The sequence below is a fragment of the Muscardinus avellanarius genome (genome assembly GCF_963383645.1).
Source record: "Muscardinus avellanarius genome assembly, chromosome: 9".
Taxonomy (NCBI): Eukaryota; Metazoa; Chordata; class Mammalia; order Rodentia; family Gliridae; genus Muscardinus; species Muscardinus avellanarius.
In genome coordinates, this window is record NC_137795.1 from 111,737,660 (window position 1) to 111,764,912 (window position 27,253).

General features: G+C 47.2%; 1 protein-coding gene across 5 annotated transcripts in view; it reads left to right on the forward strand.

The window, feature by feature from the left end:
* DPP6 (dipeptidyl peptidase like 6) overlaps positions 1-27,253 on the forward strand; it is a gene marked incomplete at both ends in the record, with an annotated part of 1,069,233 nt that overhangs the window by 793,047 nt on the left and 248,933 nt on the right. For all 5 annotated transcript variants that reach the window (XM_080701136.1, XM_080701138.1, XM_080701135.1 and 2 more), the window contains one exon: positions 10,612-10,686. In XM_080701136.1, coding sequence (XP_080557262.1) covers positions 10,612-10,686 — 75 coding nt within the window. The remainder of the gene's footprint in view (positions 1-10,611; positions 10,687-27,253) is intronic.

Here is a 27,253-nt window from a genome sequence, read left to right on the forward strand (position 1 = left end):
ATCATGGATATGTATTGAAAAGGCTGGAAATGAGCAATGAACTCTGAGGACAGCTCGTCTTCCCGGCTGCTGAAATCGCTCATATGGTTCTCTAAGATGGTAATTTCCATAATTGTGGTTCCAATGCCATTTATTCAGTAATTTAATAAGATTCTTAAAAATGTAGCCTCATGTTTCAAAGAGATTAGACTTTTCCCAAGGATGACTTGGCAAGAGCGACCAAGGTTCCTGGACACACTTAGAAGGGAAAGTGGTCCATTAAAAAACCCTTCTGTTGCTATACTTATGTTGGGTACCCTCCCTTTTTAGGTCTTATTTTAATTACTAATGTACTTGTACTAATTACCTAATCTAATCACAAAATTAACATTTTAAGAAGTATTTTTATTTCTTTAATTTACATCTGCCTTTGACTTTATATAATCATTAAATGTAGAATTCAAATTTTTATCTCAGTCTCTGAAAATTAATTAATTCTGACTCCTCACAGAGAGGGACATAATTAGGTAACTATTATTAGGTCTGTTCCAAAATCAAGAAGAAATTTGTTAAGATTAGAACTTGACACCCCCCACCACCACTTTTATGTTTTTTCTTATTTCAACCGGTAATGACACTGGGGATCTGACCTTCACATCATCCGTTTCACTTTTTACACTTTCTTCAGTTTCCCTAAATACTTCATGTGCTTCTTGCAGGATGGCAGGTTTGGGAGGCAAAGGGAGCCCAGGTCTCTTTTCCTTCCCTGCTCTTCCTGAGCCTGAGGTATGCTGCATAGGAAGCTAGGGCCACCCCAAGTGGAGAACAGACCAGCACGGAGGACCTGGGTCCCGCTTGATTTCAGCTCCCATTGTCCTAAGTTCACTGTGCAGGCATCCCCAATGCTGCGTTCAACCAGGACAGTGCAACAGCAGCAGAAACAGCAGCAGCAGGAGGGAAATTCTGTTGTGTTTGAAGACATAAAATGTCTTCCAAGGAAGCTCGTGTGTTAAGCAGTGTAGCCTGGTTCAGAGGTAGAGCATGGCTGGAGGTGGGTACCTGAGGGTGTGGCCTTGGTACTATGTCTGTCCAGAGCCCGCTCTTGCTCTCTGAGCTTTCTGGCCACCATGGCGTGAGAGTGGCTTTTCCTTTTCTACCCTGCCCTGAAGCACTGTCATCATGGCTCCCTGTCTGGAGCTGGCCACTCATTGACTGATCTCTGCAACACTGAGCCCCAAGTAAATCTTCCCCCCTCTGACTTGTGCTTGTCAGTTATTTTGATCACAACAGCAAAAAGGCTAATTAAAATAACCCCCAATCCCAGGCTGGGTTTCATTTAGCACATAAATAAAAACACAAAGGAGAAATAGCCTTGTTTTTCTACATAGAAAGGGCAAAACCCAGCACTTTATGCTGCCCACCAAAATGGCTTTTTTTGATCCACAGACTGCTCACTACAAACTTGACACCCAGATTTCTGGCATTTCTTGAAAAACAGAAAGATCTGGCAGTGGCAAATCGTTTTCTAATAGTGATCAGAATTTGGCTAGAGCTGGTAGTAGCTTGCCTCTGGGACAGGACTCAGGCTGGCCAACCTCAAACCAACCCTCAACCCTCACCCCTGACTTCTGACCAGTCAGTCTCTGAGTTCAAAACCCTCTTAAGTCTAGAAACAAAAGGATGGTATTAAAATCCCAATCTTGTTTGCAAGAATATTGTGTAAAAAACCCTCATGAAACCAACTTTCTCTACTTCTGCATTTGCTTCTGAGTTTCAGAGGGTCTCTTCAGTTGGTTACTTTGTCTTTCTTCTTTTCTCTCTCTCTGATTCTTTTTAAATTCCTACAGAACACACAAGTATTTTTATTTTTACACTAATTATTGTTCCATAGGCTGTTCTTTTAATTTTTAAAGTAGATGTATGGACTATTTTGTGCACTGTTTTTTAAAGTCTGGAAGTCATAGTTCATCTTTCTGTTCCCTATGGTTCAGAGAGATGTTCCACCCATCCCCATCACACGTGTACTGTCTCTGGACACTGGACAGTAGTGTCTCCAAGCCAGGCACTGGCTACACAGCTGGGTGAACAAATACGATATAAAGTAAAAACAGCTTTTACTCTCATGTAGCTTTCTACCTTGATAAAAGTAAAACAAATAGCCATTTGGATGTAATCTAGTCTGTAGTAGAGATATACTGTGCAATGGCCAATATGAACTTGGAGGCTGAAGATGTAACATCCCAGCAAATGCCTGAAATTTGAACATCTGTGGGAAATAGCAGAGTGAAATGGTGGCTGATCACTTCTTCAGGGCAGACAGTGGGGCAAGGAGGCTGTTTGGGAGGTGTGGAATGAGGTGCCCCAAAGGCCCAGGACTGGACTGGGGAGTGGGTTTTCTGGAACTCTGCTTGAGGTCTAGTGTTTACTGCAAAGGAATGGGAAGGAATAGGAGCTTTGAGCGAGACCATCATGAGCTTTGGGAACATAGCTCTGGACCAGCCTGCAGTGGGATCTGAAGAAGGGGAGGAAGATTGGGGAAAAGTTATCAGGGACTGCTGCCAGCCAGGGGCAGGAGATTCTGCATTAAGGCAGCTGCTCAGTCACCAGCGGGAGATGGGTTTATGTTACCTCAAGGGGGTAGAAGTCAGATCACTTGGCTACATTTTGTGCCCAGTGGGAAAGATGGAAAGGATCATTGGTGTTGTCTGAGGGTCTAAACTTTCTGTTAATGATGAGGGAATAATTTTAGGAGTTGATGTCCAAGTTGACAGATTACTGAGGGGAGGACCAAGGCCACTTAGAGGGACAGGATGCAGCAAGGTGCATGCAGAGTGAATTAGGTGATATTTTGAGTGTTAAGGATGTGACCAGAAGTGTTCTAAAAACTGTACACACATCTCATAACTGAAATCTTTAGGAATCCTGTGACCCAAAATACTTTATTATCCTTATTTTACAAGTCAGAAAATGAGAGGTTAAAAGGATATTCTTCTAAGTCACACAACTGATAATCTAGAGAGCTGAACCCAGCTTAATCTAATTCCAAACCTCAGTGGTACCCCCTTATCCACAAAGAATACTTTCTAAGACCCCTAGAGGATGCCAGAAACCACAGATGTCACCAAATCCCATATTTAATGCCTTATCTATCTTAACTAAGGAGTGTGAGGTGCAACAGCAAAACTAACATGAATTTCTTTATTTCTTCTTCACAATATTGTGGATAGAAATTTTGTTCCTACCATAGCTCCCACTAGCCTCAGCACTGGATAGTCTAGCTTCTTTAATAATTGAAGAGCTTTCACCTTTTCACTTAAAGAAAGCACTTTACTGTTTCTTCTTTTCATATCCCAAATGCTATCACCACTACTCCCGTGCTTTGGGGTCATTATGAAGTACAATAAGAGTTACTTGAGTGCGAGCACTGTGACACCATGGCAGTCAGTCTGATCACTGAGATCGCTACTCATGTGACTAACGGGTGAGTAGAATATACAGTGTGGATACACTGCACCGCATAAGGTTTAGAACATCATTCCACCCCTGTGAAGGATGCCACAGCTCCATATGCCTTGTTCATGCCTGGGAACCCACCGTGTCACATCTAGAGGTCACTCAGGAGACCTCTGCACACTTCCTTCCAATAAAGACTTGAAATGCAAAATGTTGGGTCAGTTTAGCTTAGTGCAGAACATGCTGATTCAGCCAGGCCCCGAGGAACTGTCTTCTTGCGAGCCTAGAGAGAGCTTAGCTGAAGGCCATTTGGACCCTCCGTGGCAGAGCTTTCATCATCCTTGTGCTCCGTGCCATAGCAGCTGCCCTTTTGCAGCCAGTCAGTGCAGTACTGGGAAGAGGACTTGGTCTGTGATTCCAATTAGGTGATTTCTAGATGAGCAAGCAGCCAGAGGTGGGCTGTGGTCACCACCACCAAGAGTCCACCTAGCCTTGTGTTCCTCTGTCCTTCCTTCTTTCTCCTCTTCCTCCTGTCCTTCCTGTTCCTCCTCCTCTTCTTTTTCTCCTTTTCCCGTGTACTGGAGATTGAACCCGGGGCCTTACTACTCTCTGAACTGTACCCCCAGTCTTATTTTATTTTGTATTTTGAAACAGGGTCTCACTAAGTTGCCGAAGGCCTCACTACATTGCTAATTCTGGCTTCAAAACTACAATCCTCTAGTCTTGACCTCCAAGTAATGAGGTTACAGATCTGTGCCACCATGCCTGCCTCTTTTTTTCTTTCTGAAACAGGAGAGAATGGGACCATTCATTTTATAAATATATATATATTATTGGTGCATTGTAGTCAAACATCACAATGGAATACAAGACTTGGGAGGGTATACCAGCACACATTATCCAATTAGCCCTTATCCCCTCCCTGTCCCACTCCTTCCCCCCCTTGATTCCATGCTTGATTTGGTGATTAACTTTGATTCATTTGTTTGCATATATCATGCATTTTAAAGAGATTCCATCTTCCCCCATCCCATCCCCTCTGATTGGTCACCTTAATTGCTCTTCCATGGAGCCCTTTCTTCAACTAGATCTCCTCCCATTACCCATTTCTTCCTAGTTTTTGCATATTAGGGAACGTATCTGATTTTCTAAGTATGCCATATTGCAAGTTCCGATCCCGCTCCTGAAGGCCCCGGCGCCAGCCTGGCCCCCCGACAGACTCTGATCCCGGCCTAGCTGACTCAAGCACCGGCCTTGCCTCACAGCAGGCTCCAATCCCGGCCTCTCTGGCCCCAGCACTGGCCTAACCCCTCGGCAGGCTCCAATCCCAGCCTCGGAGGCCCCAGCAATGGCCTTGCCTCATGGCAGGCTCCGATCCTGGCCTCGCTGGCCCCAGCACCAGCCGCACACCTTGGAAGACTCTGATCCTGGCCTTGGAGGCCCCAGTACCGGCCTTGCCTCACAGCAGGCTCCGCTCCCGGCCTCACTGGCCCTGGCATCGGCCTCATCCCTTGGCGGGCTCTGATCCCAGCCTCAGATGAAGGCCCCAGCCCCAGCCTTGCCTCACGTCAGACTCCAATCCCGGCCTCCCTGGCCCTGGCGTTGGCCTTGTCACCAGGCGGATTCCTATCCTGGCCTCAGAGTCCCTGGCACCGGCCTTGTTATGCATTGGGTTCTGGTCTCTGTCACTATGAGCAGGTCATCTACAGATGTTCCCTTTTTTTCTTTCTTTCTTTTTTTTTTCGTGGTACTGAGGTTCCTGGAAACCCCTCTATTTCCAGGCCATACTCCCGGAGACCTTTCTTCATATATCTATCTATCTATCTATCTATCTATCTATCTATCTATAAAATTATATACAATTATTTGGAAACAGGGTCTCTTAAGCCAGCAAGGCTGGCCTTGAACCAGCAAGATCCTCCTTTCTTCGCCTCCCAAGCATGGGGATTACAAGCTTGTGCCACCATGTCCAGTGTTCTTACTTTTTTTTTTTTTTTTTGGCTATGAAAAAGCAATACATGTCTTTGCAAAAGCTGGGACCCCAAATACCTAGTGTCAATAAATTTTGTCTTCCCTCCCGAGGCAGAGGTCCATAGCTTCTCTTTGGAAAGTAGGCTGTGCCGTTCCACATGGACCCTGGCCTCCCACTCTGCGCAGAGGAGTGTGGTGGCCATTAGGGCTGATGATTCCCAGCACACACAACATGTAGGCCCACCCCAGCTATGTGGGGCTCTCTCTGATACCCCCTATACCCTTTTGCCACTTAGTGTATTCTCCAGGCTTCTCAATCATGTGTGGCAAGTGCAGTCAGTCTATTTTGGGGGTATTTCGTCAAAAGCTCAAGGTGGACTGAACTGGATCTGTCTGCCCCACCAATTTCTACCTTTGGGGCAATTTCTTCAGAAGATCAAGGTGGATTGAATCTGGTCTCTGCCTCTCCAAAATAATAGCCTCCACCTCTGCCACCGGCACTAGTGCCCTCACCTCTGCACATCCCTGCCACTGCTTTGCTCTGCTGGCACTGCCCGCTGCCCCGCCTGTGCCACTCTACCACTGTGCCTGTGCAGTTCTGCCGCCCCATCTGCGCAGCTCTGTCAGAGCTCCTTCCCCCTGGTTCTTCCCTGAGTTCCTTCCTTACATGATATAATGCCCAATATTCTTAAGCATGAGTGGCAGGGACAATCTCCCTTCATGAAGTTTTTATTTCCAAAGGTTCCAAGTGAATTGGATAGAGTTTGTCTGCATCTCCTGAGTCCTGGCTACCACTGCCTCCATCTTGGCCCCTCTCCAATATTTTTTTTTTAGTAAGAGAAGACAGTATGTGTGATTTGAAGAGGTTGTGGGTTTGAGCACTCAGCAGCAATGAATTTTATCTCCCTTACAAGATTGGAGGCCACAGCCTCCCTGCATAGAGCAGGGTCTGCTGATCCGGGCGCACCGCAGCCCCGGCGCAGCACTGCGGAGCCCAGCAGCCAGGTATGCTGAAGTCCAGGGACCTCGACTCTGCTCCCCGCCAGGTGTTGCCCAGCTCCCTCTACCATGCCCGGCTCATTTTTCTTATGAGGTGTGTTGCTAAGATTCCCCATCGTGCGCGGTTGGAGTGGTTCTTTCTCTGGTCCTTTCTGGGAAGACTTTCCGAAATTGCTTTCCTGCATGCTGGGTACTTCCTTGTCCCCTTGCTTCTAATTCTGCCATTATCCACTCCCTCTCCTACATTCTAGATAGGAAGTCATGGTTGGAAGTGTCTCCTTAAGCTGTCCAATTCCGATATTACACCAAAATCTGGTGTCCAGGGCTTCCCTGAGAAAGGCTTGTTCTGTTCGGCAGCCACCATCTTCCCCTCCTTTTGGACCATCCATTTTAAGTTTGACATGTGAGCCCATAGATTTTCACCAGGAGACTTCTTTATCTAGGTAATCTCTCAGTATTTGTCTTTCATCAAATTTTATTGTGGATTCCAGCTCTTTCTTTATGAGTTTCATAAGGAGATTCTTTTCAAACTGCAGTCACTGGAGATATATGTGTTTTTCTATCCTCTCTTTGCCTTCTATTACTTACTAAGTTGGGGAAATACACCATTTTATCTTCTTATTCCACTAATAACCACCTTCTCTGCATTTATAATCTTGCACATATTTATATATTACATAAAAATAAGCCTTTCCTATATGGATCTCACTAGACATGTGCCTAACATTATTATTTATGCAGACAAAGATTTTTAAAGTCAACACCATGTTGCTTAAAATTTTTGTTGTTGATTGTAATTGAGTAATTCCAAATAATGCAAAATGGGAAATATTCATCAGTATCACCAGTGAGTATAGATACAAAAATGTACCCAAATCATAAAATAACTATGAACAGATAAAGTTTCCTCATGACAACCACATTTAACTATCAGGAAATTGATCAACAAAACTATTTACAATGATCAAATAACAGAAAAAGAATTCTGATTAAATCACAGGATGCTAAAAGACATGTGATAAGTTTATCAACAACTTCCAAACATATTCTTTGTCAGCAACTCTTAAGAAATATTTTTAAGAATGAAAAACTGCTTAACAGTGATATATTTACCAAGAACCAACCAGCAGTCAAAAGCATTCTAAGAACAAAAAAAATCTATTTTAGCCAGGTATCAGAAGAAGATACTCAACTTCACCATTAATATTAGAATGGTCTTAAAGATTGTGCAAGAAAACTAGATAATTGGAATAAGAATTATAAAATAAAAAATTATGTCTCATTTTCTTATAATTCTATTCCTAGGTAATCTAAAATAGTTTTTTAAAAGCTACTTAATTCCATGATGGAATGGAACACAAAAAATACTTTAGTAAATCAGTAACTTCTCTTCACTAACATGAGAATCCAGAAGTGTAAATGAGCAATCATTCCATTTAAAACAAGAAATATAGTGGGCATGGTGGTGCACACTTGTAATCCTAGTACTTTGAGATAGGAGGTTCATAGCCAGCTTCAGCTACTTAGGCCCTCTGCAACTTAGTGAGACCTTGTTTCAAAAATAAATAATAAAACATAGGGCTGGGGTGTAGCTTGGAGGTAGAATGCCCCTGGATTTCATCCTAATACCTCAAATATATATCAGATATCTATATATCTGAGAGTAAATGTAACCAGAATACCACAAGAAATAGAATAACACAAACTATAAAATCTTGTTAAAGATCTGAAGAAAAACAATGATACAATATAATCGTAGACAAGAGGACAATATTAAAATGTTTGTCCACATAAAATTGATACCAAAATTTAACATACCCCTAATGAGAACTTGGAAAGACTTTTAGTATTGAACATTTTACAAAATAATATTAATTGTTATGCATAAGAATAAACACCTTAATATACCCATCAACAGTTTCAAAGTGTATAATAACGTATGCTCTTTTACCTGATGGGAAAATATCAGAGGGGTAGCTGGCAAAGATCTCTCTCTAGACGTTTGGTGGTTTCCTTTGACTTTTGATAGTTTCCTTTGCTGTACAGAAACTTTTTTTTTTTTTTTTTGCAGTACTGGGAATTGAACCCGGGACATTCTACTCTGAGCCACACACCCCCAGCCCTATTTTTTATTCTTTGCTTTGAAACATGGTCTCACTAAGTTGTAGAGGGCCTCACTAAGTAGCTGAGACAGGCCAGGAACCTGCAATCCTCCTGTCTCAGCCTCCCAAGTCCTGGGACTACAAACGTGCACCACTCTACCTGGCTTGAAACTTTAATGTCATCCCAGTTAGCTAGTACTTGCTGGAGGCCGGCACAGGCAGGGCTCCAAAGGAGGAGGTGACCTTGTCAAGTCAGGTGGCCAATAAGAAATACAGCACTTAGCAAAGCAACACTCTGAGACCTGGGGAGAGCATTGGGGGTGCAGTGGGGGTGAACTGTGATGCAGTGAGCCTAGGAAGATAACCAAAGCACAGAAAATACTTCCAGAGGACACAGCTGGAGCGTGTATCAAGGGTAAAATCCACATTTCTGAAATCACAGACAATGAGAGTCACGTGTACCTGTGAGCAGGGAAATAGAAACTCACAGTCAGTGGAGCACCATTCTGCACCCATAAGGGGGAAAAGGCAGCTTCCAGGAAGGCAAGAAAGGGCGGGTGCAGACTCTGGCGGCCGGGGTGCAAAAGACAGGGCGTCTTTGGAAAGCAATCTCCCAGTGTCTTGTTAGGTATTTTAAAACCTTGCTCAGCAACCCCTTTAGATGTCTATCCTACAAAAGCCTTTAAAACCACACACACCCATAAAGAGACTTTGGAAGGATCTTCCTTTGAGCATCCTTTACAGACATGGCACCTCAGGTCTCCTGAGTCACAGCTTCTGAGTCTGCTGATTCACCTTTGTGATGGGATTTACTGTAGCAGCCTTCTTCCGGCTGGCAGCCACATGTGTGAGCTGTCCAGCGTTCCCAGCTGAGCTAGAACAAGGCCCTGTTCTGCTTCCTTGTTCCAGATCTTGCACTGTGAATAGCTACCTCGTTCGCGGTCTGTTGAGTATTGTTCCTCGCACACGTGGGTTTGGTGGCTTTGCCACTGTTGGAAACGGTCCCTGGGCAAGGGGCTGAAGGGCTGGCTCATGTTCCTAGGTGCTAAAAGGCTGTCTTGTCCCTGGGGAGAAAGTACCAGTGTTGGATTGGCTTCATTCGGGCTGAGTTACAGCCCTGTGAGTTCAGTGTTAGTGAACCTACATCTGTTCAGTAAGGGGTTTTTACCCAGAAACACTCATAAATCAAGGTCAGGCACTGATCAGTTGACCAAAATATGATCAGAAAGGTTTTGAGGAACCTAAGATGAAGGGCCCAGCATTCATAAATTCAATGTTCATGGTGACTTTGTAGCCTATAGCCATCAAGAATAACAAGACCTGCTGCCATCTGTTGCCAAGACTGAGTAAATTAAGATAAAGTAAATACATTATTATAAAATCTACAAAATCCCTAATTCAAGCAAACCCTAACTCCAGGAGTCATTTCTGTGAGATATTGCTGCCTGCAGACCCTGCAATGCGATGCCGCTCTAGCTGCCCTGTCTCCCTGTATCCCTGCAGTCATCTGAGCATGTGGGATGCACATGGACTGGTAGTGAGACTCTGGAGTGGATGTGGGGTTGGACAGAAGTATGTCTGCAGCTCAGAGCTGGTGGAGTCACAGGAAAGCATCGGGCGGTGTCTCATTTATGTGCAATGGAGGAATCGGATGGAAAAAGGGCTAGTGAGTCCCTGAGCACTGGCTGCTGGGGGCGCCCTTGGGACAGTGAAAGCAGAGCTGCAGGATAATGTCTACTTAACACATGCTTCAGAATGTGGGCATCAAAGGAAGAGGGAAATCAAATGTATCAAGGTGTTGGGAGCAGCCCAAGAAAACATTCCTTGTTTTTATACTTACGTCTGTTGATTTGTTTTGGTGGAAACAACAAGGATTATTTGTTAAAATTTGAAAAAAAATGCTCATAAATTTTGGAAAACATCAACTAAATAAATACCATTCCACAAAGAAAAGATCAAGCCATTCTTAGTAGCAGCTAGCTAGGTGTCTGCTCTCTAATTTTATTAGCAAATTTTGAAAATGGCACCATCAGGTACAGTTTTACTAGGATTCTAAGTTGTTGTGTGTCTTTCATTAAAAGTTCTTTTCTTTTCTTTTCTTTTTTAGGAATCGCTAAGAGCCATCAGATATGAAATATCTCCAGATAAAAAATACGCACTTTTTTCGTATAACGTGGAGCCAGTGAGTACTGCCCTTCTATGTCTATAAAAGAATCATTCTTCCTCTCTGATGCGCCATTGAGTAGCTGTCCTTAAACCTCCATCCTCAGTGAACTGGAGGATATTATGCTAAGTGAACTCTGGATCCTGGATCCTGAAAGACTTTCTGTTCTTGGACAGTCTCTTTTATGTATCATACTGCCACCTAGCAAAGAGGAGAGGTATAACAACTTCTGGGAAGAAGAAATTAAAGCTGCTCATTTTAGGAGCTGTTTCATATAGGGATGTCTTGGAGAGAGGATGGTCGTGTGTGTGTGTGTGTGTGTGTGTGTGTGTGTGTGTGTGTGTGTGTGTGTGTTGGGAGGAGAGGGTTCTGGGAATGGAACCCAGGGATATTCTATGAGATACACCCATTACCTATTTATTTTATTTTATTTTGAAGCAGAGTCTCACTAACTTGCTAAGGGTGGCCTTGAACCCATTATCACCCCAACTCAGCCTCCCAAGTACTAGGATTACAGGTGTGTGACCCTGTGCCCGGGGAAATCTCTCTTTATAGAGATTGACCTTGCCCCTTTGTGTACATTTTTCTATTCCCTCAAACTATAACTTTTACCCTGAGAAGAAAAAGTAGCTGCCAGGTTCTCCCCAAACCAAATAATGCATTAATTATCCCATTGCCACCATGATTGTTCTAGAGAAAGTTGGGCTATCACTTTAATTGAATAAATCCTTCATTTTAGCACTTTATATGAGCATCCCATAAGATTTTGCCAGGATTTTCTGCAAAAATCTCACCCTGGGCTTGAGCAGATGCCTGAATTGTCCTAAGCCTGGGTCTTCCTCCTTCCCTGCCTCTCTACATGCTGATAGTTTAAAATTCACTCCGACGAATCTTAAATGAACTAGATGGTGAGGTTTATTTGTACAAGTGAAGCAGATGTTTGGATTATAAAGGGAAATCCAGAAAGAGACATTATTTCCTTGCAAGTAAAATACAGAGCTGTACTTGCTGTCTTTCCAGGCCCCGCCCCCAGGTAGAGTGCCCAGTGGCTCCTGTGCAGTGATGGCGCCTGAAGCCGCAGGTCCCTGTGGCTTCTCCCGGAGTCTGGCCCGAAAGGGGCAGCTGCTCATTCATTCCACAGGAAAAACTGGTGTGTGTGGAGACCCAAGTCCAATTCTGTAATTCCTCAAATGTCCCTGGAAGGTGATCTGACAGATGTGCATGTATAGGGGACTTCAACTTCATTCCTCCAGATGTAGCTTCTGAAACCCAGTTTGATGGCGGGACTGTTTACTAGAGGTTCATATTCATTCCTCCAGATGTGGACTTCTCTCGCTCTTCAGTTCTCCATGGTCTCAGTTCTTTCGAATGACTGTCCACTGGAAGTTTCCAATTCCCCATCAAATTTCTTTGGAACAATTGGGCATCTTTGTCTGCTTGACGAGGAGCAGTTTGCAGAGTCGGCTTTGTAGAGCCTGGTTTATAGCCGTGGAAACCGCCTTTCCTCGGGCCTCAGCCGGCCTCTGTGCTAAACACAGGGCCGTGATGTCTGTGGACCATGACCACTTCCGCTTCTACCCCTTGGCAACTCCCCAAACCATCCTCCCCACACCAGATAAGAAAAACATCTCAGCAGAGTTTTGAAGGGCTGGGTTTGCTCCTGTAGGAACTACAGCTAATACCCGACAGAGAAACTTGAGACATTTTCCAGTTATCTCACTAGACAACTGTTGAATCACCCAGTGAGAGGATCCAGTTCCTTATGAGTTCATGATCATTCTGCGCCAAGAAGCCTTCAAAAAGAAGTCCTAGGCTTGTCTCTTGCTCTTAATAAGTAGTAGAAAAAAATCAATTATCAACCAAATGTGGCTGAGACAGAAGGATCACAGGTTTGAGGCCAGACTCAGCAACTTAGAGAAACTCTCAGCAACCTACTAAGACCCTGTTTCAAAATTTAAAAAAAAAAAATACTAAGGGCTGGGATGTAGCTTGGAGGTAGAATACCCCAGTTTCAGTCCCCAGTCAGTACCACAAAAACAAGACAAGTTATCAAGTGGATTTGAGAGAGTAAAGTCAAGGTCACTTTTCATTTCCCAGGCCTAGGCTATCTGTGAATTCATCACCTGTATGCCTGAAATAGTAAATAATGCCATGCTCTTATTTTTGTGGTAAGGGCATTTTACTTTATAAAAAGTGTTGATTTCCTCTATCACATTTCTTCTCTAAAGAGCATTCTTGTCTACCAAGAGCTAATGTTTGCTAAGTGAGTGTGGGTTTGTTATTTTATAGCTAGAATTTCTTATCATTTCTTAATGTACAGTATCTGGAGGGTTCTCTTAAAACTAAGCCAGATGGTGAGGGAATAATAATTTGCTTGTAAGCTTTAGTTTGAAACCATACTAAATACTAATAGGTAAAAATTGCCTTAAAACAAACTTAAGTAGAGTAGCCATGTTCCTGCACACTGAGCAATATTTGGCAAGTATGAGAAGTCTCTAGACCTCTTTTGGGATGAGGAAAAAGACTTTCAACGGCAACATGTCAAACCATTTACACACAGGGTGCATTGTTTACCTCCCAAAGTCGGGGGAAACAATATATGGAAAATAGTCTTTCATAGAGAATATTTTCTCAAAAAGTCGCTGAATATTCAAAAAATTCTCTGTAATCCCAGCATTCGGGAGGCTGAGACAGGAGGATCGCAGTTCGCAGACAGCCTCAGCTACTTAGTGAGATGGTCTGCAACTCAGTGAGACCTGGTTTCAAAATAAGAATAAAAAATAGGGCACGGGGTGTAGCTTGGAGGTTGCATGCCCCTGGGTTCCATCCCAGACCCCCACACACAAAAAAAAAAATTCTCTGCAGGAAAACATTCCACTGGAGCATCTAAAGGAGTGAATGGGGGGATAGTTCTTGTAGCCAACAGTACATCATTCTGTTCCACATAACATGTTATCCAATTTCTGGTCCAAATAAATAAGCCCAGTCATCCCCCAATCAGTATGTTAAAAGGATGGGTTGATGTGTGTCGACGGGTCTGTCTGGTCATCTGCTGCTATGTAACAGGTGACCCACATATGCAGTGGCTCAAAGCAAATGACATCTGTGAGCTGGTTTCCTGGTGCAGAAGTTTGGCTGAGGGAGGCTGGGCCTCTGCCTCAGGGTCTTAGACGAGACTGCATTCAAGTGTTCACAGGGAAAGGTCTTCTTCTGAGCAACCTGTGCCCTTGCTGAAGGAGCTCACTTCCTTCTGAATATATGGGTTTGCTTCAAAGCAACAGGGAAGAGACTGTCAGTAAGACGAGCATCACAGCTCTTCCGACCTCCGGTGTCAGTGTCCAGCACCTCCCATGTTCTGTGTGCCGGACACCAGTCACTAGGTGCAATCCTCTCTCAAGGCAGGGAACTCCCAAGGAGGCGGTGGAAGTCAGCTCAGAAGCTTCCCCCCACGCCATCAGAGCCCTGGACAGGACAGCATGTTCCCCCAGACTTACAGTGTGTAATGGTCCTGAATCTGCTAAAAAGATATCATATGTCTGCTTGGAGAGTGTAAGAGGCTGCGAGCCTCTCACATGAGCCTCGGAGCTCCAAGAATTTAGAGAAACAAGGAAGTGTGGGTAGAGCCTGGTGTTGAGGGCTCACTGGACGGAGAGTCAGGAAGACCAGGTTCTCATCACTCCCCCGCAGGTGCTCCGGCCACCTGAGGGCGGGCACACGACCTCAGTTTTTCTGTCAGAGAAATGAAGGTAATGAGTTGTTCATTAGTGACTAGGAATGTTATGAAAACCAGCAGTAATAATGACTTACCTGTCTGGGTTTTGTGCAAATTAAATGAATAATGTAAGGAGGTGCCTACTCAGATCTTGATAGAGTGGATTCTCTGTGTTGTTCTCCTGTTGTTGTTATACACCCAACTCTGGGGATAAAGATGCTACATAAATCCATACAACTGCAGTGTTACTATGGCTCTCAGGATCCCAAGTGAAAAACTTATGTTTGTGTGGGCTAATAATTTTCAGAATCTCAAATTTACCCATCAGTTTCCGTTGTTCTATTTCCTTCAGTTGATAGTATTAATGGTTTCTTTTTTTAAGGTGTATTCTAAAACAGAGTGTTCATGGGATATGGTTATGTTCTCTTTGTCTTCTGAGGTTATAGAATAGCACTTATTGATGATACTGCCTTCCAGTTGGGGAGAGCAATGGAAGGTTTTGTTATTTTAAATACAGGTGTTGGTTCCCAGGGTGACATTGGGATGTATACCCAGGTGTCACTGCTCTGTGTGTGTGTGGTACTGGGGTTCCTGGAAGCCCTTCTACCTCCAGCCTACACTCCCAGACCTATTTTTACATTTTTATTTGGAAACAAGGTCTCCTAAGCCAGCGCGCACAGCTGGCTTCAAACCTGCGCGATCCTCCTGTCTCTGCCTCCCAAGCGCGGGGATTACAAGCGTGCGCCACCACGCCCAGCTGCTCTCAAGTTTTATATCTCTGGCGGTCCCCACACTCCCTGCCCAGGCATTGGCATGGGGGCTCTGGAACTTCATCTGTGAGTCTGGAGCGGCCTCGGACATTTGTCCTTCCTGAGGAGACAGAAAGCAGCATCGATCTGGAGTCCTCCGCACTTAAAATATTCCCTGTGCTGGTGTTTAGCCAAGTCACAGACATTCTCTCCTCCCTACCGTTCTCTGCGTTTGGCAGACCAGGAAGCTAAAAGGCCCGTTGCCTCTAGCAGCGTCTGTCCCAGAGGTGAGAGGTGTCAGCGTGGATGGCCTCTTCCTCAGACAGAGGTGTTGTGTACAGCCTCCTCATTAAGAGACAGGACATCATGTACAGCTTCCCCTCAGACAGAGGTGTTGTATGTGTATGGCCTCCTCCTAACAGGAGAGAAGGTGTCATATATTGCTTCCTTCTCAGAGAAAAGTGTTATGCACAGCCTCCTCAGAGGAGGAGGAGGACATCACTCATATACAGCATCCCCTCAGAGAGCGGTACTGTGCACAGCCTCTCCCCAGAGGAGAGAGGAGTCCTGTCCAGCTTTTTTTTTTTTAGGGGAGAGGTGTCCCATACAGCTTCCTCCTCATAGAAGTATTCAGAACAGCTTTGAGCTGCTTTGTTCTGCCTGTGCAGATTCATCCTGCTCGATCCTGAGAAAGATGATTTGATGCTAAGTTTCTTACGGCAGAAACTGGAAGTCATTTTCACATTTTCACTTGTGTAAATTAACATGAAGACTGTTTTTCCGTCTAAGGGGCTGTGAAATTTTTAATTCACATAAAGCTCAAAAACAAAACAAAACAAAATGAATAGGGAGAGACCTGACCAAGCATATTGGTAAGTAATCCCAACTGAATTCCATAATCTTCAGTGCATCTGTCTGACAGTTACCCATTTATCTATCTCTACACAGAATAATCTTGAAAAACTTGAAACTTAATTGGCGCAGTAGAAGGGATGCTTTGAAGTCTCAGCCACGGGCTTATGTACTGAATGCCACAAGTCACTGGCGTACTCCAGTCAGCATCCTTGCAGCACAAACTTAGAGGAAAGATGATGTATTTTCTTATGGTTTCGGGTTCAGTCCGTGTGAGCATGGTGTCAGGAAGCTGCCCTCCTCACATCATGGAGGCTGGAAGCAAGAGGGAGCAGGGGGAGGAGGAGCCATGTATGATCTCCAAGGCTGCACCCCAGGGACCATGTCCTCCAGCCACATCATACCAGCCTAACAGCACCACCAGATGAATCCATCACAGTGCACTTATGCCTTCCTGGGATGACAACCCTCATGACTCGGTTACATAAGCCCCAAACATTAATCAACGAGGGGACATTTTATACCCAGCTATGACATCACATAAGTGCATGCATTCCTATGTTGCAGTGAGTGTAGCTCTTGCTGTAATGTGGGTCTCGTGTCTACTACCATCCTATCTTCATTGGAATTGATGACACCTTTGCCCAGGAGTCAGAGGGAATGTGTTGCCTAATGACTGTGCTGTTGGACTAGTTTTCTGCGCCATCTGCAGAGCTTCCTGGGCCCCTCTTGGAGCCCCTCTCTATGCAGGCGTTCATCTTGCACATTGACAACTGTCAGGGCCGACACCGGGCTTCCGAGAGTTCTCTAACTCCATCTGCACTTGCCTTGAGGGCAAATTTGGCAGAATAGCATCTGGTGAGTCTACTGTGGGTACTTCTGTTTCTCCTGTCTTGGCTGCAGTGATGGCCAGCTCTCAGCAATTCTCTTCTTCTCAGGAGAAGATTAATAGCCCAGAGGACCAGCAGGTGTTCCTCTTACTGGCTGGAAGTGCACCCCTGCCCCACCAACATCTCTCAGATGCCCCTTTAGTCTGTGATTTATTTCTGTGTCTCAGTTCCAGCCCAGATTTCTTTAGCATCCAAATTTATAAACAAATGTTTGATTGCCTCCGACCCTGGTGTTTTGCTTTTTAACCACTGAAAGACTGCTTACCTGTGATTCTATGTGAGACGGTTGAGAATTCTGATCAGATTTTTTTTTCACCTAGTTCATAGCTAAGACAAAAACCCACGGTTTTACAGCACTGTGGAAATCAAGTAGCATGTTCATGTTTGGGGGAGAGAATTCAATGGCAAAGCCGGAGGGGGCGGAGGGGGCTGCTCCTCCTAGACTTGCGGTGGGGTCGGGACGGTTCACAGCCTAGGAAGAGAATGCACACTTGCTGTCCTGGAACTTCCCTGATCGTGCTGCATTTGTTCTTTGTGTCTGAAATGGTAGGTTTTCAGAGCTTCCCATCTTGTTCTTTTCTGCCATTATGTCATTGTTTTAACACAAAACTATTCAACACTGACACACACTGTATTTCTTCTTGTATTGTTGTTTGTTTTTATGTAGATTGCCATGCAGATTTGGAGCTTAAAAGCACAAATTGTAGACGTGAAAAAAATGCCACCCGGATAATGGCTCTTTCCTGAGCCACATGCAAGAATCAGGATAAGTGTGTGTGTGCGTGTGCATGTGTGCATGCGTGTGTGTGTATATGTGTGTCCTCTGACCAGAGGATTTATTTTCCTGAAACATTTGATGGATCAAAAAGTTTAAGGATCAGTACTTCTGAGTACATATCTATGAGGCACTTGAAGTGTTTATTTGCATCTCAGGATGTAGAAGAGGTGTTGGGGTACCCACAGGAGGGGAGGAGTTCAAAGGAGGCCAGGCACACAGCTTGGCCTGCAGGGAGCATGACGCCACATCTGTGGCTTGTGGAAAGCCAGCCCACATACCCCTCTGCTGCTCCAGAGGGGCTCATCTTCACGCCACCGTGTCAATATGGCTCCTCTCTGACCCCTGGCCAGGTGTCTCCACAGCCTGGCCATGGTGGTCTTTTAAATGGATGAGGACACACCACCCTCTGTGGCCTTTTCCAGGAGGAAGTAGCCACCCACCACTCTGCATGTTAATCCATGATGGGGTCGCCAGGACTGGGAATTTGGCAGATGGGTTAGATACAGAGTAAAGGGTGTTTCTCACCATAGACGAGCAAAGTCCCATGGTCCTGGGGAGGTGAAGTCAGGAGGGCCCATGGGTAGAAAGTGGCGGTGTCCATGGATAAGCAGTCTTTAGTTGGGTCAGACATCTGAGACTCAGGAAACTTGAGCCGAGGTGGCTGGACTGAGTGTGGCTATCTGCAAATAAGGGTGAGATGGCCCAGAGAACATTGGCAGATTGTGTAACAGTGAGGTTGATGGGAGAAATGGGAAGATGAGAGGGGTCAAGGAGATGACAGGTAGTGATGGGTGCATGCTGGGGGACTTGGGGTGGCTTGGAGGGCGTCTGTGGTATTTTAAGAAAGAGAAGGGCAGAAACTCAGAGTCCCCGGAATCCACAGGCAAAGGAGGATGAAGAACATCTCCCCCACCTCATTCCATTTTCCAGCCCTTTAGAACATGGAAGGTAACACTAGCTAGAGACTCCTCATTGGAAAGTAAGCATGGCGACCTTCCAAGGGCCAGACCTCCCTTTGAAGAGTGAGGGACGGTGACGGACTGGCTCTCTCAAGTGGGTGGGTATTGAGGACTTGAAGACAGGTTGGCCAGAGAGATAGCGGCAGCTTCTTTAGTGTCCTGAAGTGCTGCAGAGATAATGTAATAATAATAATAATAATAATCCTTAAAGACCACCAGCTCATGGAGGGGCTCTGAGTAATCTAAATTAAAGAGTGAGGTTGTGTAATTGGTAATAAAAGAAATGAAGAAATGTAAATGAGGAGACAAGCAGCTTTGCTGAGCGACACTAGGAGATATTACATAGAACACACTTAATTGCTTTTATTACGAATGGCCATCATTGTAATGTAGTGAGGGGGAAAACGACTCAAATCCTTCCTGAAAGATTTGTTCTTCAGTTCCAATTTAGCAGTCCATGATTGTGGGTGAGCTCGTTAACAGCAATTATATGTAGAGACTCAAAGCTGATTAATATGGACCACACTGCTAAGCCCTCTGAACAAACAATTAGGGCTCAGAGACTTTTCTGCAGATCATTATCTCTACTCGGAGTCTGCAGCATTTCTCTACCACTGAAAACTGTACGTATTAGTCATTGTGGAGAGCAAGCACCAACTCCACTGGTGGTTTCGGCTTCAGCTCCTGTTAAAAGAATGATTTAACAAGATGTTAAATTAAGATGCCTTCTGCAATATGACCAGTAACAGCACACGCGTCGCCATTTTGGACTGGGGTAAAAGGAGACAACTCGTTTCCTGTAACAGGATAGAATGCACTTTTGCTTTCCTTCCAGGCAACTAAAATCGTTACTTGTAGGATAGTAGATAGACTTTCCAGAATGTCGCTTTTTCAGAACTTATTGGGTTTCTCCTTGGTCCTAAGTGTGCGCCACAGTAAGGGAGCTGTATCATTCAGAATCCTCAGAACGCTCCCAGTGCCTCAGATGGAAAGCACCTTGGAATTTTATAGTTTTAGCAAACAATAGGATTTTGTGTTCTAATATTCTTTCCCCACGCACACATTCCTGGTTTTCTTTACTCTTGAGTGCCTATTATAGCAAAAACAAAACAAAAAAAAGTGAGCACCTGAGCCCTCCATTGACCCAGCAGGCTGCCGGTGGTGGTATGCACGAGTGGGACGGCCCAACGGTGTTTCAGGCTGAGGCTAGAGCTACAGTGTTTGACTCTCTAGAAATTAATGAGCCCAAGTGATGAGTCACTTGGAATCTCCCTAAATTCCATGTCACCCTGGGACTCTCAGTGCCTTTCCCTGCTAGAGGAGTGCTTGTTTGATGGGCATCAGAGTATTTGTGCTTGCAGGATTTCTTCCCCCCGTGTAGAGGGCAAAGGGAGTTTCTCGCTTGATACTTTCACTGAAGGTGGGAGACGAGACAGAAGGTGTTTGCAGTGTTCACTCCAGGGGCCCTGCAATCTGCTGCATAATGAAGGGGCTGTATACTGGAAAAGACATGCATTCGTGTAAGTGGAAGGCGTAAGAAGCATGGCTAAGCGTCACTCCATCATCCAGCTCGGCCCCTAGCCTGCCTACTCAGAGCCTTCAGCAGCTCCAACTTGGTGTCGGCCATCTTGCCGGCTACCAGAGACAGTCAGTTATCAAGAGAAGGGAATTTCTTCTTTTAGATTAGAATGTAGAAATGTGAAGGTCGTGGAATTCATGAGTGGAGATGGTAGATATCTACCCCTGACTAAACGGTTTCTTAGATGAAGCAATAAGACAGAATTGGTGAAAGTATGCGATACTTCAATCTACAGAAATCACAAGAGCAGCTTTCCTTGCTTTCTCTGCCCTGAGGTCTCTGTTGTTGAGACAACCTCGGAGCCTGCAGGGTTTCTCAGAAGCCAAGTAAGAGCTTCAGCTGCTGCCAGACCCGCCCCTCGCGTTGTGACCATTTAAATGCCAGTCACATCCTCTGCTGACAATCACTGGGGACCCTGAAGTGGATGAGTCCCAGTGTGACAGGAGGAGCAGGGGGCAGGAGGAGGAAGGAGACAGGCCGGCAGGGACCAACACATCCCCAGAGTTTAATGTCATCCACCTGACAATGGAGGGGAAAGGTGGTCGTGGCGTGAAACCCAGAAAGGACTAGAGAACTATGATGGGAACACGGAACCTATTTCTAAACCATGGGAACTTCCCTCTGTGCAGCGCTGGGAGATGAGACAAGGCAGGTCACCAATAAGACACCAGGATTCCTGGAATGAGACCTTTGGTGGAGAGAAGGCTCCCAGAATGAGCCTTGCTGTTGACGCTGAGTTTCCCAAACTGGAGGGGGCGGGTGAGTAATTCATAGTAATATAAGAGCTCACAAATCACGCTGGACTGTCAGTTTCATTCATTTCTCTCTCTCTCTCTCTCTCTCTCTCTCTCTCTCTCTCTCTCTCACACACACACACACACACACACACACACACACACACACCAATCAAAACTGATAACTCATTGAGTTTAGTGTATTTATTCCAGCTTTGACTTAGATTTCTTCTTTCTCCTGGGAAGACTACAGAAAACCCACTTCCCATGGAACACCACGATTCTGTGAGTGCTCAGTAGAAAGCAATGCAGATGGCAGACATTTGCTTGTGGGTCGTGCCCTGGATACAGACAGGCACCTGCCTGTGTCTGCCCCTCACCTGGTGTGGAGCCGCCCACCGCCGCCCTCGCCATCCTGTCCTCCGGCCCTTGTGATGCCCATCGCAGCCTGGGGCTTTACAGGCCCAGGTCCACCACACATGTGTTCCAGCAGCCAGTGGCCTGGGTGTGTCTGATTGCAGTGCATACTGTCAGGACGAGAAACCAACAGGGCGCACATAGAGATGGCCGAGGTGTCACCATTACTGTGTACATTTCTGGGACCAAAGAACAGAAAGGGTCAGAAATAAGATAAATTATTTTGTTTTTCTTTTTATTTTGTGGTACTGGGGTTGGAACCCAGAGGCATTCTACCTCTAAGCTACACCCCCAGCCCTATTTTTTATTCTTTATTTTGAAATTGGGTTTCATTGAGTTGCAAAAGGCCTAAGTAGCTGAGGCTTTCTTCTAGCCGTGATCCTCCTGTCTCAGCCACCCAAATGCTGGGATTACGAGCATGTGCCACCATGCCCAGCTAGAAATAAGATAACTTATACGCTGTTCACAATGGGCTGTTTCTGGAAGAGGCCAAAAGCCCTCTCTGGCTCTGCATGAGTACTAGAGCAGGCCCAGGGAGCTGAAGGGGCAGAGTTGAGTGGGAGGAAGTGGGCAGGGCCCCACCCTGCCCCACACATGCTGCTTGGGATTTACACTTTCCTGGCCCTGGTAACTCAGCTTCACAAGCATTCAGGTTTACTTGGCTCTCCACATCACAAAACAGAGACACAAGAGACTCAGACTAAGCCCTCACCAGTTTCTTCCTGTCCTCCTTTCTTTCCTTCTGAGCCAAGTTGCTAAGAATAGAAGAGTCTGGCCTCACCCCGCGCCTGCACCCAGCACTCCTCTACCACTGCATGGAGAGAGCTCAGTCCCCAGCAGCCGGGGACGTGCTGCTGTTACCCATTCCACAGACTAAACACTGGGGCTTCAGGTCATGACGGGGCGGGGGCCGTGGCTCCGGGGCTTCCTCTCCAGGGGGCACCTGCTCTGGGTGCTGTGCTCCTGGCCCATCAGCATCGTGCCAGGGCCCCCATGACGTTGCTCTTGCTGACCCCCCAGCCCCTGATTGAGTGCCGCCCACCCTCTGCGGGCCCTCTGGGCTGAGGCTCCTCCCTCCTTGGTGTCTTGGTCGTTGGGGCCCTGCGTGTCCTCCACTGGTCCCCTCCCAGGCCAGGAGGAGTCTGTCCTGTGCTCACACTTGGCTGTTCTCCCCAGGCTTCTGTCTGAGTTCATCTTTTCAGGCCACACACGGCCCCTGGGCAAATCTCTGCCACTTCAGTGGCTGCACAGGCCGTGGCCACCCAGGTGTGGCCGCCCGGGAGCCTGGAGAACTGCTGCGCTGCCTCCCAGGCCCCAGCCAGACCCTTATGCACCCACCGTAAGGGGAGCTGGATAAGGGCCATGTGCACACTGAAGTTGAGGACAGTGATCCCCAGGCCACGCCTTGGGTCCAGCTCTCACCAGGACTGTAGACCCACGTGTCCACTGTCTCCTGGGAGCCCAGAGGGCTACACGCAGAGCCTTTGAACACTGACCTCCACACTTTGCCCAGATTCCCTCGCCTTTCCTCCTCAGACATTGACACATCAGCAGGAAACCATCCTCTCTGTTACCCAGGTCCTGGGCACAGCTTAGCCTGGCCTCCCTGCTCGGGAGCCCTGCTGCCGCCCCCAAGGCGTGCCCGTGCTCTGCTCCTGGTGTGGTCCATCCCGTCTGTGGTCTCAGGAGCCCCATCACCTGCCCGGGGCCACTTTGCCTCAGTCTCCCCAAGGTTACCATTCTGTCTGTGAATGGCCATTCCCTGGCTCAGTTTCCCTTTCTGTCTTCCACTCCCATTCCACAGCTCCCTAACTCCATCTTTCCTGACCTCATACTTCCTAACCCTGTACTTCCTGACTCCATGCTCCCTGACTCTGTATTCCCTGACCCCATGCTCCTTGACACCATTTTCTCTGACCCCCATCTTCTCTGACCCTGTGCTCCCTGACTTCATCTTCCCTGACCCCATGCTCCTGACCCTGTGCTCCCTGACCCCATCTCCCCTGAACCTATGCTCCCTGACCTTATACTCCCTGACCCCATCTCCCCTGACCCCATGCTCCCTGACCTTATACTCCCTGACCCCATCTCCCCTGACCCCATGCTCCCTGACCTTATACTCCCTGACCCCATCGCCCCTGACCCCATGCTCCCTGACCCTGCTCCTCAAGCCCGCCGCACTCCTGACACTTCTCCAGTTCCCTGTTGATGCGTCTCCACCTATGGACTTAAAGACCTTCAGAGTACTTCAACAGAAACATTCTCTTACATGGGCAGCGTATCAAAGGTGCATTTGATTTAGGAAATCAAACTCATGAGAGTTGAAGCTGTTCATGGCCTTCCATGCGAAGGAGGCCTTTTGTGGTGTAAATATCTGAGCGCGCTTTGTAGCTGATCTCATCAGCCCCTCTGTTCAGACCACACAGAAATGCTACCTGAGTGGGTGCACTACAGAATCCATCAACTCAGCTTAAAAGTCTTCCTTGATGTCAACATATAAGCATGTTTTCATGTCATGCGATACTAAATTGAATTTTTTTTTTCTTTTTTAATGCTTATCACTCCCCTGAACCCATGCTCCCTGACCTCATGCGATTTTAAGACTCGGAAGGTGGAATCACACATCAGGGTCCTGAGCGGCCTTGCCTGCTCGGAACCCCCTTGGCCACCCCTTTGAAGCCAGCGCTCTCCCACCCACAGCAACCGCTGGTCCCACCTCTCGGTCCCTGCAGCTTGGCCTTTTCTAGAATGTCATATAAATGGCATCAAATAGTATATAACCTTTTGAGGCCAGCTTCAAAGTGGAGAGTATTTTTGTATCCAAATAGGAAGAAAATTCAGGCTTCCTTAGCACCTTATTGGTTTCAGACACAGCAATTCAGTTTTTGTTTCTGTTTTTTCTCATATATAAGAACTCATTTGCTGTTTTGGTGAAATACATGATACTGGGTTTAGCAAAATGTGGTTCCTAATAACTTTAGTGTCAGTAACTCCAGAAGTCTTTAATTACTGTACGTCTCTAAACTGCAGCAACAGCCCTGCCCTCAGAAAGCTCAAAGAGAGCCGGGCACAGTGGCACACACTTGTAATCCCAGAATTCGGGAGGTAGAGGCCGAAGAATCGTGGTTCGTGGACAGCCTCAGCTACTTAAGGAGGACCTTTGCAACTCAGTGAGACTCTGTTTCAAAAATAATTAAAAAAACTAAACACCGGGCGTGGTGGAGCATGCTCATAATCCCAGCGCTTGGGAGGCTGAGACAGGAGGATCGCACAGGTTTGAAGCCAGCCTCAGCTACTTAGTGAGGCTCTCAGCAACTTAGTGAGACCCTGTTTCCAAATAAAGTATAAAAGAAGTCTGGTAGTGTAGCCTGGGGGTAGAAAGCCGCTGGGTTCCACCCCCAGTACCACCAAAAAGAAAAGAAAAAAAAAAAGACTAAAAATTAGGGCTAAGGGTGTAGCTTGGAGGTAGAATGTCCCAGGGTTCCATCCCTGGTACCACAAAAAATAAAAAAAGAAAGCTCAAAAAGACCCCCCGCGGGGGCAAACTCACAAAGAATCAGAAAGACGGGCGTGTTAGTCAGCTATTTCATCACTCTGACCAAAATACCTGACAAGCAGTACTCAGAGCAATAAAGGTCTATTTGAGACTGAGGGTTTCACAGGCCAGTCCATGCCCAGCAGGCTCCGAGAAGAGCCCTGGAGGTGGAGCCTCAGAGCCACCCTCAGCTCATGGAGGCCAGGAGCAGCGAGCCAGAGAGGAGGGGCCAGGGACAGTCCCCAAGCCTTGCCACCAGTGACTCACCCCAGCCTTTCCCCATCTCCAAACCTGGCTGCGCTGGCAACACCTGAGCTTGGGGGACATTTTATATCCAAACCATAGCAACAGGCGAGGGGAGCTGCACCAGAGCAGGAACCTTGGGCAACAGTCCAGATCCTGTGGGAGGCTGGAGGCTGAACGCCAGGCCTCGGAGCACGCTGGTGATTTGGTCTCTAGGGTCAGAGGAACCGAGAAGTCTCTATGAGCACAGGCTGAGCCGTGTGGGTGGAAGGAGACAGACCGTCGGCCTGAGTCAGACAGTGCTTGAGGGGGACTGGATCTGAGCTTGGCAAGATGGTGGGTTGCGGGGTGGCCTTAGGGGTGATCCTTGATGCTAGGGGGATACTGAGTCGGGGAGATGCAACATCCCTGTGCAACATTGCATCTCAGGGTACAGAAGAACCTTCTGAAATGCCATTTCCCTCTCATCAGCCTCAGTCCACAGCCCTCCCTGCCCCTACTGCACACCCACCGTCCCAGTCTTCCAAGTGCAGGCCCACCTGTCATGATACCGCCTCCTAGATATAAGGGGGAGGTTTGCCAGACGACCTCTGGGACAGTGTCAGCTCTCTTGAAATGGTGCCTGCCTCCCCTGCAGCTGTGTCAGGGAGGATGTGGGGATACACACAGGGCTTACGCACCTGGGGAAGAGGTCAGATCGAGATGGAGCCCAGGGGCTGGACAGCACCACCAGTCCGAAGCTCACAGCTGCTGCCCCCAGACTCCTGATGCTGGAAAAGGAGCCTCGTTGGTCTAAACTGTTGCCCGTGGGAATGTGCCCAAGTCACTTGCTCCTGTCCTACACTCCTGGAGCTTTCCCCACTCACCCCCCAGGCGCTCACCTAAGTGCAGAAGCATAATGTCTCGTGAATGCATATGTCCCCAGGAGCCGCGCTCCCTGTGGCTTCTCCTTTATCTCTGAGCTATGAGGGCTTCAGGAGCAGGATTGAATGAGAGGAACTGATCAGATAGTTGGTGGGCAAGTGGAAAAGTGGGCAAACACCATAGAAATAAGTCAGGGGAGCGTGGACACGGTGCTAGAAATCCCTGCTGCTCCCCAGACTTCCCCCATCACAGGAGGGCATGCGGGTGCCAGGTCTTGACTCTGGCAACCAGAGGGGGCTTGCTGTACTTAGCAAAGCTTTGCCATGAACCCCCATGCTGCACACCACACATCACATGCCACTGCATATCGCAGTCTCTATCATTTGTACTCCGTGACCCTACTGATGTGGGCTGGCCAGGGCGTCAGGCAGCTGCTTTGATCTTGAGTCCAGCCAAGTGGGGGACTTGTGCAATGATTGGAGCCCAGTCCCTTGTCTCTGTTTCCACCATCTTGACCTTGGTCTGGGCTCCCTTGGCCTCCAGCCTGGACCTGAGCTCCTGCCTGCCACCACACTTCCTTCCCACACGCCTCCCGGGCCATTCCTGGCCGTATTGCTGAGCCCGGTTCTGGGCCAGATGCTCCTGCACTCAGCCCACCGCACCCGTGTTTAAAGTCCAACTGGACTATGACCCCCTCTGGAGACCACACTGGTTCTTCCCCCAGTCGCAGCCCTTTCAGCCTTAGCTGAACTAGCATCGTAGAGCCACAGGGTCGAAAGGGACCTTTCTGAGATGATTCTCCCATTCCCCACTGTACTGATGTGGTAAGTGAAGTCCCAAAAGTTGAAGTTGCCTCCTCCAAAACCAAGAGGCAGGGGGCGGTAGCGTCAGGACCGCAGCCCACCCCTCACCCAGGGCTGCTCCTCCAGATCACGCCGCTGCGGCCTTGTGTGGTGTGTCTTTTCAGCAGTCGGTGACTACAGGGCTGCCTACTTGCCACGTTCAGGCACGTTCATGTCAGATTCTGTCTGGAAGGAATTGGTCTTGAGGCTTAAGACAGTCAGAGGATACGGGGTTGTGCAGGACATTGCACCCACAGCTGCAGCCTGGGCACCGCTCGTCAGCCTTCATGTGCACGTAGCAGGGCCCAGCCTTGGTCATCGGGCTCTTTCCAGACACATCTGCCGGCCCAGATTATAAAGGAGAGCAGCTGCAGGCTGATCTCAGGTCAGAGAACCACAGCCAGCCTCACAGATCCTGCTGCCAGCCCAGG